The following is an 18,252-nucleotide window of genomic DNA, read 5'->3' as shown; positions in this document are numbered from 1 at the left end:
AATTGTACATGTCAGCTCCAACAGCACTCTTAATTAATTAATGTACAAGTTTGCTTTAAAACAGCAAAAATATATCAAGCTTTTGAAGCGTCAGAGGAACTTCAATTGCTTTACGTTGGTCAAATATAGCGCAGGATCATCGAGGGTCATAGAGGTCGACCCAGTTTAATACAATGCCACTATATATGTATGTGTGTGTGGATAAAAGTAGTCATTTGATTAAAAAAATATGATTTAAAGACATTTTCCAGCACTAACATTACATTTTGTATTTTATATTGCAATATATAATTTCACATTTAATCGTTTTACTAAGTAGCCTACTAATGAAGGCCAGTAACACTGATGCCATTACTGCTACCGATGTCTCTCTTAAAATCTTTTTTTTTTCTCAATTTCTAAGGATAAAACCAGTAATTATAGCTGTTAGCAACTTAACAGTGTTATATATATGAAGAGTTTGGTTTCAAAACGGCATTTTAAAAAAAATTAGTTACTGCAAAAATCAGTATTGTATCTGGTTGGTATTGAAAAGTCAATGTTTAATTTTAAGTAAAATGCGATATCCGCCGTGTTATTCTGTCATGTTTTCTCCCTTTCTTTCCAAACCGCGACAAACGCCAGTCTCCCTTCTCTGCAGAATGCGATATATCCGCTTTCAACCAATCACAACGCACCATTCCACTCTCAACCAATCACAACGCACCATTCCACGCAATGTAAACAGTAACGGCAGCGCCTTAGATACACCCGGCTTCCTAGTTTTTCTTATCTATTTTGTGTTTTTCGAACAACAAACAAACAAAAAAATGAATAATTTTGACGGCATTGATGAACCTGTGGTTGTTTCTGCGGTGGGTGAGAAACGTAAGGCATCGAAATCGAGTCATTTACGTGAGGAGATTAAGAAGATGAGGCACTCGGGAGGAGGAAAAATGTTTTCAATCTTCTTTACAGTTCTTAATAAAAATATTATACTAATAAACTTACGCTGTTGTGTATTTTCAACAGTTTCAATATGAAAAAAAAAAAACTTTTATATTGATTCAATGGATTAATTGCATTTTGATTTTTAAAAAAAAAATGGATTTATTGTATTTTGGGGGAAAAAATAATAAGTTTTTGTAATAAATCTTTGAAAATCAAAACCTGGATTTTTTTATATTTTTTTATTATGACCTAGAAATGCTATGTGAAAGTTTGAAACAGAAAATAGTGGTTTTCATCTTTCCACTTTCTTGGTAAAGAAAACACATTTTTACTCAAATTAATCTAAATGGATTTATTGCGTTTTGGAACCAAACTCTTCATATATATATATATAAATAAGAGAGAGAAAGAGAGAGAGAGAGAAAGAGAGAGAGAGAGAGAGAGAGAGAGAGAGAGAGAGAGAGAGAGAGAGAGAGAGAGAGAGAGAGAGAGAGAGAGAGAGAGAGAGAGAGAGAGAGAGAGAGAATTATAAATTAAATGAATAGATTGATCCTTATTAAAGCTGCAAAAGTTATTCAGTCGAGAGCAGTGAGTGATTTTCTCTTTGTATTTTGTTGTTTGATATTAAAATTAAATGAAAAACGGTAGTATGTTTATTAGGCTGCTGTCACTTTAAGAGCTGACCTCACGATCACAAACACTCCCAGACCCTTTCTGAGCGCAGGTTTTTGGTGTGTGTGAATGCGTTCTCTTCTGCTTCTTATTGCGCTTACATGGTATAAAAGCCCTTGAATGAATGATTGGCTGATCATAGGATAGGCCTACATACAGATCATCGGCCGCTGTGGGGAGTGAAACCCAGATACAGCCATCGTATACTGTAAAGATAGCCAAAGAATGCCACGGAAAAATGGATGCTGCGTTAAATATTTGTAACATGTTAAACAGAAAATGTAATATATAGGCTATATTATAGTCTGCGATATATCTGAAATTATAGCAATGTATACGTTTAAATTAAATGATTTTTCTAAAATAATCAAATGACTTTAGAAGACATTAAATGGAGTTCACAAGTTGTATGGATAATTGTTATCATAATTTTACAAACTATAATTAATTTAATAATTAAAGTATTAACAGGAAAAAAGAAACCGGAACGGTAAAAGAAGCTCCAGGTCTAATTGTGGGAGTGTGACACGTAACTATTTGCAAATAGTTGAAAATATTGCACATACAAATAAGAATGAATGTGAGCATGTCAAAAACGCAAAACGTTTTCAAATCAAAAAGTCAAAATTTCATAAAAATAAAATAAATAAAAAAGTCAAGCAATTTGCGTCGCTGGATAATCACTGTCAGTCGTTTAACATTTCTATCGTAAATCAGCTGTCAAATATTAAATATGCTACTTTCGCTATTATTCACGCATTCTTTAACTATTTAAACTATAGCAAGCCCCGCCTTCTTTGACCTGATTGGCCATCTCATCTCATTTGACATTGACGAGCACTGTTAGACCGCCGAGACAGAACAAGCAACAACTTTTTAAACTTTGTCATCCTAACATCAAACAAAGCGGAGCGTAATGAAGCGCATTAGAAATATCAAAAAATGGTGGGACATTTTGGCCATTTATAATTGTTGGAGGGGTCTTGCTCTCATCAATGTCTATTATGGTCACAAGGGTGAGTGAAAGTGCCAAACCTGCTCGACCATTAGCAACAAATGGACATATATGGGACGATGCATGTCCAGAAGGTTGCAGAACACAAGAAGGGAGAGAGGAGAGCAGGGAAACGAGAGCAGGTCCGGTCCGCCCCTGTGCGCCGTGGGCGAAGGCTTTCTGACGCTGCCATTGGCTGCGGTTAAATTGAAATATTTCTCAGCGTGTGTCAGAAGCATGCAGAATGGTAATTATGACAGATCTGATTAAGCGGGCGAGTCGGGGGCCGGGCGAGGCGGCTCCGGGCTGCAGGTGCGACCTTGTGCATTCCTGCGTGTGTAAATAAAATTAATTACAAGCATGGGGGCGCGCGGCGCGTGACATCGCTACGTGCGGGGAGTCCCACGGGGGGGACCCTAATGGAATATTTTCCCGGAGTCTAATAATACAGTTGGTATTGACTTGAGGTAATTAGGGGGATCATTAAAGCCGCTTTTCCCGGCGTATTTGCCTGCCTGATCAGATTAGCGAGAATGGGCCTCAGAACAAGCCCTGTGTGGTCTGACAGAGGAGAACGAGAGAAACCGGGCCACCTCTAACACTACCTTACATGCAGAGAGAGAGAGAGAGAGAGAGAGAGCTAACAGATGGAGAACAAGCAAGAGAAAGACAAGACGCTGGTCACCGCAACAGGAACAAGAACCCAATCCGTTAAACGACAAGGAAAAAGGTTCGTTTGGAAGAGAGCGCTGCGATAAATCAGACGCGAAATTAATTTCCCAGACATCTGGTCTCTGGTTCACGAATATTGTGTCTTTAATAATACAGGGGAACTGCAGCTGTTTCCCAGGCAACCTAATAACCAGGCAGCCAGATAAATAAATAAATCAATTAATAAACAGTCATGGCCCTATTTCCGCTCTCCGAAGCCCATCTGCCTCACACACACGCCCCTGGGAGACAGCGAATTCATAACCGTAAACAAACAACTCTTCAAAATGAAGCACGATAATGAAAAATATATATTCTCGGTGAAATTATAGGGGCCGGTGGTACAGGAAGAGGGAGGACCGATCTTCCCTATAGGAGCGTAATTTCATTTGCATCCGGCTTTGGGTTCTCGTGCCTTAATGAAAGTAAACGCAGTTGATGCATTTACATCTGCCCTCTCTTTCTGCTAATATCCCTCTTTTGGAAAGTCATAAAAACACTAGCATGAATTTGGTCTTAATGCTATCGGAGCAAAACAGGAAAGAAAATGTTTTCCAGTTCCTGTAAAATAAATAAACAAAACTTTTTTTAGTTCACCACTATAGAAGCTGAAGCTACTGTACTGATGACGACTATATCGATTCTATGAACCCCTGAAATGTGAAAAGGCTCCATATGCTTTAGTTTACATCACAGCATTGAACTATGATTTGCAGGAAAAGTCTCAGTCTCGATTCACCAGACAAAACCTGTACAACACCCCTGAGTGCAGGATGATGTCATCAATATTGTCTGTCGTTTTCCGGGAAGAGAAAGACTGATGTTGTCATTCGGACTGCAGGTTAGCCGATGACCAATACAAGTATGTATGTATATATGTATGTGTATGTGTATGTATGTATATGTATGTGTATGTGTGTATATGTATGTGTATGTATGTATGTGTATGTATGTGTATGTGTATATGTATGTGTATGTGTATGTGTGTACGTGTATATGTATATGTATGTGTATGTGTGTGTATGTATGTGTATGTGTATGTGTGTGTGTATGTATGTGTGTGTATATGTATGTGTATGTGTATGTGTATGTATGTGTATGTATATGTATGTATGTGTATAGGTATGTGTGTGTATGTGTATGTGTATTTATATGTATGTATATATATATATACACACACACACACACACACAAAAACTTATGCAAAATAGAATTTAATGGTAGCCAATTAAATCCTGCTAAAATGTATAATGCAAGTGTATAAAACTGATTTTTTTTAAACCAGGAAATGAAATGGAAGATAATATCAAATAAATAAAATAATTAACAAGTAAAATATATATATATATATATATATATATATATATATATATATATATATATATATACATTTAGCCATTTTATAATGTTTTATTTATTTATTTACTTACAGTATGTTTATATATTTTACTTTTTTAAAAAGTGTAATTTTTTTTAAATAAATAAAAAATATATTATAAAATGGCTAATAAAGGCTCAATATTAAATCAAAAACTTTTTTTTAAATCCCGAAATGTTATCATTAGAATGTTTAATAAATGCTGAGGTTATTATGTTGGCAAAGCAGTGAAAATAGCATGAGGGGGACACACCGAATCTGTTAAGCCATGGTTATGATCTCAAAATAGCCAGATATCTGCAAACGGACGATATATCGGGCAACCACCAGCTAAAATTACAATTACAATTTTGTATTGATATACACGGTCTATCCTGCACATTTTAATATCTCTCTCTCTCTTTTTCGCGACCCACTGTTGCCCCCCTCGAGAGCAGCGAGCCAGGCGCTCAGTGACAGATGGCACAGCCTCCTCTACCCCCCTTCACACACACACACACACACACACACACACACCGGCCTATCGCCTGCCCCCCTGTACTGCGGCAGATCACTGACATTCTGTCTCATTAGAGCCCTGCTAATTACCACAGCCTCTTCCAGGAGAGCGAGAGACATCGAGGCAGACAGAGAGAGAGAGAAAGAGAGAGCGAGAGACACCCAGGCAGACAGAGAGAGAGAGAGAGACAGGTCACTCTGAGGGAATGGCTCTGGGTTCTGAAGGGCTTGTCATCTGACAACAGGGGCCGCGACTGTATTCACCATCAGAGGGTGTCAGCACAACTCCCATAATGCCCTTCTTCTCTCTATTCTCTCTGAATGCCAGTTGAGCGCGGTCATGTCTGTATTAGTGGGGTTTGCTAAGTCATACGTCACTACTACTATTGCTCATAGTCAGGGATTTTAACAGATCTCTAAACCTACGTATTCAAAGTCAGAATGAAACCAAAACTGCCCTCATTTACGTAGCACTCGTTCCTGGTCTTACTGTGAATGATTCATCAATGCATGTTATGCCAAATTATATGTTAAATATTTGTATTCATCATTTTGAATAAACTTTCTCCATTTTACAGTCAGTACCTTTTTTTTTTTGTTGCAAGAAATTACTACTTTTATTCAGCAAGAATTCAATTGATCAAATGTATATTTCTAATGAATGCTGTTACTAATGAATACTCTACATTCATCAAATAATCCTGAAAAAATGTATCAGTTTCCACAAAAATATGAAGCAGCACAACGGTTTTCAACACTGATAATAATCATAAATGTTTCTTGAGCATCAAATCATCATATTAGAGTGATTTCTGAAGGGTCATGTGACACTGAAGACTGGAGTAATGATGCTGAATTTTCACAGGAATAAAATACATTTCAAAATATATTCACATAGAAAACAGCTATAATAAATTATAATAATATTTCAGAATTTTACTGTATATTTGAATAAATAAATCGGAACCAACTTTTCAACAATACTGTAGAAATGCATTATATTATGCAAGAAAAGCGATTGTGATCCGAGCTCCATTAACTTCGTAATATGCACCATATGAATGATACCTTGAATAAAAATGACATTTGCACAGCAAACCGGGTGAAACTATCCAGCACTGAAGAAGAAAAGGAGGAGCATTCACCACTAAGCTTGCATTCACCTCCAAAACATCAGGATTTCTCGAACACTGCACTGAACGTCGAGCGCACAAATGGACAGTTTATGCTTTTCTTTTCCAGTCTACAGGCTGCAAAAGCGCTGGTTTTTCTGTGGTGCAGGAGGAGAAATTAATTGAAATGCTACTCGGAATATGAAAGTGCCACCAAATAGATAAAGCCTGGCACTCTCGTCCTGTATGGATGTGTGCCCAGAGAGGGGGACGGCATGGCTCCGATCCAGTGCCCATCCCCCAGTAAACAGCACACACACACACACAGTACACGCAGCTACATGAGTAAGCAGGTACACACGCGCGACGGTTCTCTTTAACCCCCTCAAACTAGTGTTTACGGCTTTTAAACCTCTCGTGGAGGTTAGATCTGGGCCGGTTCTGGAGCCCCGTGGCGTCGGAAGCCAAACCCGAATCCGGTGCCAGATCTCTAGCGTGTGCTGCGGATAGAGCTACCTCCGATTCGGCAGAGGATTCCTGCACTGAATGAATCCGCCACGCAAGAGAACCATAACCATACGGCACAACGCCTCGCAGGACACGCCGTCCAGGACCAACAAACAAAACAAACACAGTTGGTGGTCAGACTTTGCAATACGGTTCCATTCCATTCGTAATATAGTTTACTACTATATATATACCTTCCGGTCTCTTGAATCCAAGTGTGACTTAAACTGCAATTAATCGACTGGCCACTAGAGACAGGCTCCAAAACTTTACAGCAGAAAATTATGTGTTTACAGCCTGGTGCAAAAAGTGGTTTTGGTCTATATAGCTAATTTAGCCCTTCATGACGACTGTGAGGGGGGTGAATTTTTGTATAACTCATCCATTTAAATTATATTAAGCATTAAAGTTCTGCATAATTAAGGGCGTGGCCACTTGAGTGACAGGTGGATTGCCGCTGATGTCACTACTAGCATCACGTCACCTCAGCTAATCCGCCTCTACCCATTTCCGTTTATCTGGGAGTGACGCTGCCAAGATGATGACGGCCACTTTGGGCTCAAAAATGCTCTTTAGAAACACTACGGGTGACATCACCGACACTACGTCCATATTTTATTTTCCGTCTATGTTTCAGATTCGAAGTTCGGTTAGCGGACCAAAGAAAAAAAACATTTAGTCCTGGTCTGCTTAGCGTTCACATTGTCATTTTACACCGAACCTTAAAGGCACAGGGATGCGTTCACAACCTGATCGGTTGGCTTTTATTATGTATATTTGGCGACAGAACTTACGAACATCCAAAACAATGCTGTGTTATGGACTAAAAGCACTCGTTGTGTGCGTGTCGCTACATATGATGGCATTTTGACCAGCTGAGTGAGAACTCATGAAGAGATTGTAAAATGTGTAAAGGAGTCAAAAACAGCGGCAAAGTAGAGCAAAAGGAGATCTGCAGTGAGGAGACGCGGTTCTGACGCCGGTACTGAACTTTGATGGGCAACATCTTGACTATGACGAGAAAAAAATCAGGTATGCTTGACCATCTGTCCTTTTTAGGGGCGCATCTTCTGACATCATGTCCTGTTTTTGCTTCGTTTACATGTCTTTGGTCCGTGTGTTTGGTGGCACCAGGGTTCAGATGGCAGCGTTCAACACTTAATCAAACGAACCGCACTTACAGAGCAATCGCACCAGAGTTGATTTTAATCCAACCAAACACACGCCGAGTGTGAACACACCCATAGATAACACGAATTAACAGTGAAAAATACTTTATTAATTTGTTCATTTCAACATTTACTAATAGATATTTCAAATCAAAAGTTGTGTTTGTTCATATTTACTGGACCTGAGCTGACATTAAGGCCTGTTTTATTCTTCCCCAAATAAGTGTAGTAGACACAACTGAGACATGCAGATCATGCATACGTCTTTTCAAGCTTTAATATTCACAGACACTAGTCTACTATTCACAGACACTAGATTTGATTAAGTTTACAGCCCTACTTTTGATTTATTCACCCATTTTTCAAAATTCCGTGACATTCCACATTAAACTCTAAATTCCATTTTTATAACTGAATTCTGCAATTCCGTCTGTTATACAACCCTGTACCATGAACTAACAATGAGCAGTTGTTAAATGTTAACAAAGATTAATAAATACTGTAACAAAAGCATTGTTAGGTAATGCGAGTTAATGACACTAACTAATTAAAGTGTGTCCTCCAACGTATTTCAGAAATCATAAATTCGACTTCAATCAAAATAAACAATGCATTTTAAATACAATCTTATGTCGCATAAAAGTGCACATTAAAGGCCAGCACTTTTTGCATTTCATGTCACTGCACTCCTAACTTTATCTGTGCATTTTAGCATTTATGTGCATCTACAGAGAATGATGGGAAATGTAGTTTCAACCAGTTGCATATTTTCAAGGAAGAATGATCACTAAATCGACCCAATTAGCATAAAACATTTTTTTTTTTTTTTTTTTTATCTGGCCAAGACCAATCCACGATTCTTTAAATGACACGCCCAAATTTCAAGTTTCCCAGCGCTAATTACGACACCGAGACGGGCATCACACTCGTCTCGCACACGGCATCATTCCGACGCGTTCGGCATCGGCACTCGGCACCGGCCGGTCATTGAGCCGTCGGCCCCGTGGGCCCCATGGGGGGGGGGCTGGGAACGGGAAGGAGGGGGACCAGCTGCCCGGGGAGCGCACATTACGAGATGGAGCCGGAGATAAGTGCTCTCCCAGGCCCCTTTCTCAGCTGCGTAATTAGCACAGTTCTTATCTGCTGCTCAATTCACATTCACACCAGCCATGAATGAAGCACACAGGCTCAGGCAGGGCTGGAGAGAGACACAGAGAGGGGGCTCTTTTCTCTCAAACCAGCACTTTATACCACAATCTTACTGGAATAAATGCCCCGGTTTGTCTTTTCTCTCCTCCACCCTTCTCGGCTTTGAACTCCCTTCGACAAAAACAGTGGTTTGTGCATCAAACTGTAATTTGGTGAAACAAAAGTATCTGGCACCATAATCAGTGCAATCAGCAAAAACCTGCTGATATTTCCAGATAATTTAGAGCTTTTATTCGCGTTTTCCCCCCACATCAGATGTAATTGTGAAAATCTTTAAGTGTGCACATAGATATGTGAAACCTTTAATAATGGGGCTCGCCGTGCGTTTCTTTAATTAGTTTTAATAGGCTAAAACAGACGGTAATGTCTCTCACAGAGGCCTGTATTCAGCAGAAGGCTGTTCGCTATGTGAGATAACGGTGTGGTCGTTGCACAGCTGAATTATATAAACACATTTGTTTTATGTTGCAACACTGTCTGCTGTTCGCAAACCCACAATAAAGCGGCGCAAGTCATTACGGCGCTGCGGTACCTGAGTGCGAGGCTTAACAAAGCTCTCCTTTTACACTTTTATCTTGCTATCTGGGCCTTCTTTAGACTGTACACAGAAAATGTTTGACATGTTTTGTCAACCAGGTGAGCGGTTGAAGCATGACGGGCTAGTGAAAGTGTGTGTGTGTGTGCGAGGTTTGAGCTCTACCTGGCTCTTGGAGGCGGCGACCTTGGCGAACATGGCCTGGGACACTTTGGCCCTCTTCATCTCCTGCTGGATCTCATCGTAGATGGAGGAGTTGATGTTTAACACGCAACTCTCGGATTTACCATTCCACTCAGAGGTCAGAGGGTTGGGTTTGACCTGGAGAAAAAAAAGACTTCATTTTTAGTCCAGCTATCAAATTACGCAGAAAAAAATAAAAATAAAATTTGATATATATTCTACTATTATATATATATCAAATTACATTAACAAAACAATAAATACATAAATATATCCTATATACATACACGCATATTTATATATACACATGTTTTTTTCTGCTCAGCAAGGCTGCATTTATTTGATCAAAAATATTGAGTGTTGTGAAATATTATTACCGTTTAAATAACTGCTTGCTTTTTTAATATATCTTAAAATGTCATTTATTCCTGTAATGCAAAGCTGAATTTTCAACTCTTATGAAGCAGCACAATTGTTTTCAACATCGATCATGATATTTTTATGGTATTTTTTAGGATTCATTGATTAACAGAATGTTCAAAATAACATTTATTTAAAAAAAAAAGAATCTTTTGTTACATTATAAATGCCTATTTTAAATGCATCCAAATTGATATGTTGATAATAGATACACGCATACTGTAAATGTAGGTTTATAATCAAGGACAAAATCATGCTTCACTTTTTCAAAAACAATGTACCATATGTGCACTCACAGGAGAGATGCCCACTGGAATTCTGGGATTCCAGTCTTCTGGTCTCACATTATTACACTCCTCTCTTCTGGGCTGTGAAGACACACACACACACACACACACGTTGGGTTTCCATGTTTTATGGGGAATTTCCATAAACAATGATTTTTAAACTGCACAAACTGTATATCATTTATGATTTATAAGCGTTTTTTCTCAGGGGGACCAAAAATATCCACACAAGGATTTCGGATATTGCCATTTTTGTGGGGACATTTTGTCGCTATAATGTAAGTAAAGTCTACTTGAACCGAACCCACACACACACACAGCAACATTTCATCAGAATGCTTAGATTGCTCTAGATCAGACTCATATCACAGTAGCACACCATGTGACAAATGATTTCTGCAGCTTGCAAAGATTTCTAGAACTTTTTTTTCTTTTCCTTTTTTTTTTTTTAAATATGAAGGGCCTCCAAACTGAAGAGGCAGTCATTTACATGTGAAGCATCAGTGTCTAGCTTCAGTTATTTTGTGACCATATCTAATTATAAAGGGACGAGCGTGCGCAAACTTGCACACAATGTCTGACGATCCATTAACGTATGCGGGAAACATACCTTCACATCTGTTTTTATGGGCGTCATAAAAGCCTTGCAGCGCTGCGAGACGTGCCACCCTGCTGATTTACAGCAATCCTGCAAACATCTCACTCATATCTGTCAGCATCAAGCTGCCCTGCATCAACACACTTCCCTCTATCCTTCATTTCTTATGCAAAACAGCCAATGATGGGCAAAACGTTATCTGATCAATGGCATGTTCAGCTAAAAGGCGTCATGTTCAAGATAGGTAGGCGTACTATTTATAATATTAAATTAATTCAATACGGAAAAGTACTAATACAATAGTCGGTAACACTTTACAATAAGGTTCATTAGTAGCAAGTAACAATACTTTGATGAATACATTTAATTCATATTGTTTTCAACATTTACTAATGCATTATTAAAATCTATTTGTCAGCATTAGTTAATGCATGTGAACTAACATTAACAAATACTGTAGCAAATGTATTGCTCATTGTTAGTTCATGTTAGTTAATACATTAACTAATGTTGAACCTTATTGTAAAGTGTTACCCGATGTAATGTAATTAATTGTATTAAATAAATGAACATTCACATGTGCATTATGCTTATTATAGTAGCAAGATCTTCGCAACATACTAACATCACCAAACTGTGTTTCTAATCAGTTACTAATGAGGTTCGGTTAGGATGCTGCCTATGTAGCACACTATTGGAACACAGCCATTATATGTGTGTATCGATATGCCCTTTCATTTAAAATTTCACCAATTTGTCCAAATATCATCAGATAATGGAGACTTTTGCCGAGCGCTGTACAAGGCTGACGAATCAGGCGCAGTTGCTGAATAATCAGGTTACAGAACCATCTGATAATGGGATCTGAACAGGAAAGCAGCATCTGGTTTGCACACACACACACACGGACATGATGCACGCAAGCGCACACAAATGCGTGCACACTTGAGTGAGCACTGATGACATTTCGGTCTTTACACATTCTGTGTGTGTGTGTGTGTGTGTGTGTGTGTGTGCGGGAGTTTTCTCCTGTATAAAAGACCCTCCTCAGTCCATCACACACAGGAAGGCTTTGTGTTCGATCCACTGAGACACACTCAACTTCGTTTGAAGGAGAGCGTTCTGCATACCTTCCCTGCCCTGCGTGGAGAGCTTTGAGATCGGAAACGCTTAGTGCACAAAAGATCTCGTAGATGGTACACACCAATAACTGTAAAAACACTTACAATGCATACTCATAATTTAAGGGTAGCTATTTAATATTTGGATAAAAGCATCTGCTAAATGCATAAAATGTCAAAATGTTTCCTCCAAAGTATATGCATTTATGTACTGATACTTTTGTTATGGTACTCGCAAATAACTAAAAAGTGCACACTCATAACTTAAGGGTAGCATTTCGTTGCTTTCTTATCTCCTTATTTCGTAATGTTTTTTTTCATAAATCATTACTATTGGTCACCCTTTATGTCTGTCAGTGGGTTTTGTAAATATTTAACTAATGAAAAATATTAAAAAGAGCTTGTGACTAAACCCTGTAATTCCATTGGCTCCTCAAACTGTCAGTCAAACCTCATAGCTCCTCCCACCTCTATCGTGAATGAAGTGCACACGTCTCTGCTTGTTTGCAATGCAATGATAAATAAAGAACTGCTTAAGTGCAGCGTTTTACTCAAGAAACACTATATTTATATATATATATAGGCTAATGTTTTACATATTTGAGGAGCAAAGAGTGTCTTAGTCCAACATTTGTCGTCGAGTTATAGCCAGTATTGTTAACTAACATGAGATTTTGGCCAAAGGACAGAAAAAACTGAGCGCACACAAAGCTACAATAAACGTTATAATCTGTAAGTCGATGAAAGCGTAACGTTATGCACTTACTGCCTCAGATGATGAGACAAAACACAAATATCCAAAATGATCTGAAACCTTGTAACTCCATTTGGTTAAATGCTACTCATATAAGTGTCTGACAATATATAAAGCCACAATATCAACTTTGACAACGCAGTGTTTAATTATTAAAATAAATAGTGTTTTTTCCATTTCCTGAATAGTAGCGGTTTTGGAGATACAAGGTTTCCGCACGACAGCGACGGCATATAATAGTTGGATAAAAGCATCTGCTAAAAGAATAAAATCTAAAATTATTTTGTCAAAATTATCAGTACATCAATGCATCTCTACTTTAGTTTCGGTACTCACCAATAACCAAGTCCATACTCATCATTTAAGTGTGGCACATTTAAGATTTTGATAAAAGCGTCTGCTAAATGCATATACATATGCAAACATAAAATGTCAAATATTTTCAGCTGTTAACCACTATTAATAACAAATCAAATATAGGGCAGTATAGCTGACCACTAAAGAATCTGGAATTGCATTGTTTACTCTGTATTTATTAAAAAAAGAGACTGACATGCAGTTAGGTGCAAATGCATTGGTGCAGATAAAGAGTTCGGTTTGAGGTTATAATGGTGTTCTTGTGGTTACTGTCATGTGTGAGCTCCTGACCAATAGATTACTACAATACACTGATTTAAAGCTGCAGTGCATCATTTCCAGGCCAATAGCAGCACCAAACAGAACTGCAAAAATAATGACCGTTTCCAAACAGGTTTCCCCCTGTCTTCCATTGGTCGCACACTCTCAAACTCTCTTCATTTGAGTATTTCAACGTCAAAACTACCCACAGCAGCTTTAAAGTCATTTCTCCAGCAGTTAGTGGGGGTCCTCAGGACTGCGAAAAACAAATACTCTGACGATGACTGATGAAAAGCATACCTGAGCTAATCATTCATTATGTTAGTCAGTGAGCATTAGAGTCTGGGTGTTCAGTTCCACATACATTTACATAAGCGAGAATACAGAATCTATTTAAACTCAACATGACCCCATTTACTTTATTAATTCACGTTTATGGTCTTACTGTGAATGATTCACTTGTTAATGAATCAGTAATTTTGCTTTGTCTTCTAGTAACAATAACCACCTTAAAACAACATTTACTTCAGAAGACAAATGGCAACAAGCAAAAATAAAAATAATTATATATTAATTAATTAAATTAAAATTAAATAAGCCTCAGAATATATTAACAGTAAATATGATTTATTCATAGAACAAGAAAAACAATAGCCAACTGAGTAAGAAGAGAATTCAAGATATATTTTTTCTTACAGATTTTGCTAAGTAAACTGTATCCAAATCAATGTATCTTGTTTTAAGAATGCAAATATATTTTTACTAAAAAATTAAATAAAAAAAAAGACCACAATTTTTGCTTTGTCTTCCAGTAAAAATAACCATCGGAAAACAACATTTACTTGAGAAGAAAAATTGCAAAGAAAAAAATTAATAAAAATTATGCTTTTTTTCAGAGAATCTATTTACAGTAAATCTGCTTGATTTATGCATAAAACAAGATACATTTAACTGTAAGATAATATCTTGAATTAATTGTTTTTTCTTGTTTGAAGTATATATATTTATATTTTTTTTTTTACTGGAAAACAAGGCAAAAATAAAAACATGCATCAAAAGGCAAAATGCATGCACCGTTTTAATTGCACAAAGAGAATCCCTGTCTGAGAAGTGTGTTCAGTGTGTTACCTGTACGGGGCGTAAGGGAGGGGTGCTGATGAGCGGCGCGGGACCCATAGCAGAGGCTGCGGTCAGACTGCGCTCTCTCTCATCCTGGTAGATCCGGTCTCGCTCCGCTTCCGGCAACTGGAGGAAGTTCTGCATCGCTCGCAGGTTCACCAGGAGTGACTGAGATGCAGTCTTGGGGTCTTCCTCTTTTCTGAGAATCTCTGACAGAAGACCCTAGAAGAACCAGACAAAAAACAAGAGACAGAAATAAATGCATTGTCCTCTTAGAAAAGAGCAATCAGCACAAGAGCAACAATTAAAACACTCTCTCCACTCCATACGTGACAAAGCTATTGACCCGTCGCTAAGCTCCGCCCACCTTAGTCACTCCACCAACTGAACGTCCCTTAGGAATGAACTGGAGATTTCTATTAAAAGTGTTTTTCAGTAAAACATGCTCATGCAGTGCTGATCATTTAATGGAGTTTATGACTTAAATGTGACATTACAAAGCCTTTCTTTACAGAGAAGTTAAATTCTACAGTAATGTGATTAAAACTACATAGATTGCAAATCAGAATCGAATGAAACGCTTCTCACAGTCCCTGAAAAGAGTAAAGCCTTACTTGAAAGCAAGTTTCTACAACATCATTTCTGCTTACTATTTACAAACACAAGAGGACTTTTATAAAACGTACCCTACCATTCATTAAATGTATATATATATATATAAATGCATTTGTGCATTCAGTAGATGCTTTAATTCAAAGCCACTAACAAAAGAGAAATGTAATTTAATTGTATTAATGAACACTTTTATACCGCATTAAATTGATCAGAAGTGACAGCAAAGACATTTATAATGTTACAAAAGTTTCTATATTAAATAATGCTGTTCACCCGATTCAAATAATCCTGAAAAAAAAAACAGATAACAGATAATCATTAATATTTCTTGAGCATCAAATCATCATATTAGAATCATGTGACACTGAAGACTGGAGTACTGATGCTGAAAATCCAGCTTTGATCACAGGAATAAATTACACTTTACTATATATTCACATAGAAAACAGCTATTTTAAATTCTAATAATATTTCAGAATTTTACTGTATTTTTGATCAAATAAATGCAGCCTTGGTGAGCAGTAGTGGACTTTTGCAACGGTTAGGATTGGTCAGTAACACTAAGCGTAGGTTCGATTACAATCAACCACAATCAAAGTGTTATTAAAACCCCATAATCTCTAAGAAGAGCCACCAAACCCGCATAAACACTGAGTCTGAGACGCCGCCCTGACATGCCGCCACAAGCAGCCCTCGTTCACATGCAGAGAAGAATGTCAAATAAATATTTAAGAGCTCTGTGGAAACAAAAGAAAATGCATGTTTCAAATTCTTCACAGCGCAACTAAATACCAATTTGTGCAAACAGGGCCGTCAAGACGCAGCCGCTGATTCCTATAGATGCCAATCGCTCGAACGCGACGTCAAAGTCGTCGCAGGTTTAATGCAGAACGTCACGAGACGTTATCTATTATCTTCCCTCTGTCTCCACATCAGTCTCACACACACACACACACACACACACACTTCTGGCACTCGTCCAGGGACGGCTCGCTTTGTCTCACCTGATGATGGCAGACAGTTGTCAAGGCTTTCGGTTAGAATTAAGGAGTGGGATTTTACTAATAACAACTAGTGCAAAACCGCTTTCGTCTGATAACTTTCCCAGTATTTGATAGGATGTTCTGGGTGGTTTCAAGTATTGATACATCGCGAGTATTTTACCTCGAAATGCCATTCAGATACTGTGTTCAAACCGCACAGAAATGCTTTCAGTTAAAGTTTGTACATTAATATTTTGGGTGACACTTGATTTATTTAACTTAAATCCAAACTCATTCTGAGCTATAATTGCACAATAGATGGTTTTATTTAATTTAATTTGATACATTTTTATTTTTTAATAAATTAATACTTTTATTCAGCATGGATGCATTCAATTAATCAAAAGTGACAGTGTTTATAATATTACAGAAGAGATTCGAAAGATTTAATAAAAAAAAAAAGCTGTTTGTTTGAACTTTCCATTCATCTTTTTTAACTTTATATTCATCAATTAATTTTTTTTAAAAGTATCACGGTTCCACAAAAATATTAAGAAACATCCGTTTTCAAAATCAATAATGACGTTGTTTTAAAATATATTACAATAGAAAAACAGCTATTTTAAATTGCACTAATTCACAATATTACTGTTTTTACTATTTTTATGATAAAAAACATTCAGCCAGAAGAATTTTTAAACATTAACGAACCTTACAGACCCAAAAATGTATAATCAGCAGGGAATGTTAACTGTCAAATTAACATACGAGTCAGATATTAATATAATATCTTTAAAGGCACACTGTGGAATTTTTGGCCACTAGGGTGCGCTCGACCTGCAATTTTCACGTCTAGTGCCCCTAGAGGCCACAAGCGCCGCAGCATTGTCGCAAAAGTCAACCGGTCAACCTCCCGTGTCTTTATGTGTGTGCAGACGGCATTTGATTTGTATGTTGGAGAAAGTTAATCAATTCACTACTGACCAAAATAATAATATAAATATAAGATTAATACTATAAATCCTATAAAGAAAACAAATTGAATAAAAGTAGCATACGCAGAAAACAATGTCTGATCAGGTAAGGCGCATTGACAAGGGTTGCCCAATCCTGCTCCTGCCGATCGTCTGTCCTGCACAGTTCATCTCCAACCCTAATCAAACACACCTGAAGCAAACAATTAACGTCTTCAGGATCTCTTTGCAATGGGTTGGAGATGAAATCGAGTAGTCGGGAAATCGTGTAACAAAACTGATATAACTCACTACATATTTCCGTTATTTGTAGTCTTCAGTTTGTTTTTCCTTTTACACAAATACAAACATATATGAGCTGAAAGGAAAAAAAACATTTACATTTACATTTGTATACGGCAGTATGTTGTGACTTATATCAGTTTTGTTACACAAATTCGCAGTAAATATTACATTATATATACACTTTTATGCCGATGTTTATTTTAAACTTTTTTTGTCTCCTCTGACAAAATCTTAGCTTTCTTCGCTTTCTTCCGAGTAGCTGTTGATTCAGCCATGACGACAACATACAGACGCCGGCAATCAAACGCGAGTTGAGCTCTCACATTAGAATCTGAGGAAGTTGTGGGTGGTGGGGGAAGTGACGTATGCCGTAAAGCGGTCGAATTTTGTAGTTCTTTTTGTGCTCGGGTTCCTACCCGAAACCCGAAGTTACATAGTGCTAGGAAAAGCGAGACAGACACCTTCAGGCTTCGGCAGACGTGTCATTCAACCTATTGTAAGTCGATGTACCATCTCAATGGGTTTTGGTAATATATTATAAAGGTTTAAAAGTTCCACAGTGTGCCTTTAAATGACTTCC

At 37.6% G+C, this 18,252-nt stretch overlaps 1 protein-coding gene across 4 annotated transcripts in view; it reads right to left on the bottom strand.

The window, feature by feature from the left end:
* LOC130076408 (DNA-binding protein SATB1) overlaps positions 1–18,252 on the bottom strand; it is a 67,117-nt gene that overhangs the window by 17,117 nt on the left and 31,748 nt on the right. For all 4 annotated transcript variants that reach the window (XM_056241487.1, XM_056241486.1, XM_056241483.1 and 1 more), the window contains 3 exons: positions 14,825–15,037; positions 10,615–10,686; positions 9,881–10,036 (listed from right to left, as the gene is read on the bottom strand). In XM_056241487.1, coding sequence (XP_056097462.1) covers positions 9,881–10,036; positions 10,615–10,686; positions 14,825–15,037 — 441 coding nt within the window. The remainder of the gene's footprint in view (positions 1–9,880; positions 10,037–10,614; positions 10,687–14,824; positions 15,038–18,252) is intronic.

The sequence above is a fragment of the Rhinichthys klamathensis genome, unplaced genomic scaffold (genome assembly GCF_029890125.1).
Source record: "Rhinichthys klamathensis goyatoka isolate OS25496 unplaced genomic scaffold, OSU_Roscu_1.1 h1tg000646l_1, whole genome shotgun sequence".
NCBI classification, from domain to species: Eukaryota; Metazoa; Chordata; class Actinopteri; order Cypriniformes; family Leuciscidae; genus Rhinichthys; species Rhinichthys klamathensis.
The sequence above is the reverse complement of the archived record's forward strand: the minus strand, read 5'-3'. Positions and strand labels throughout refer to the sequence as shown.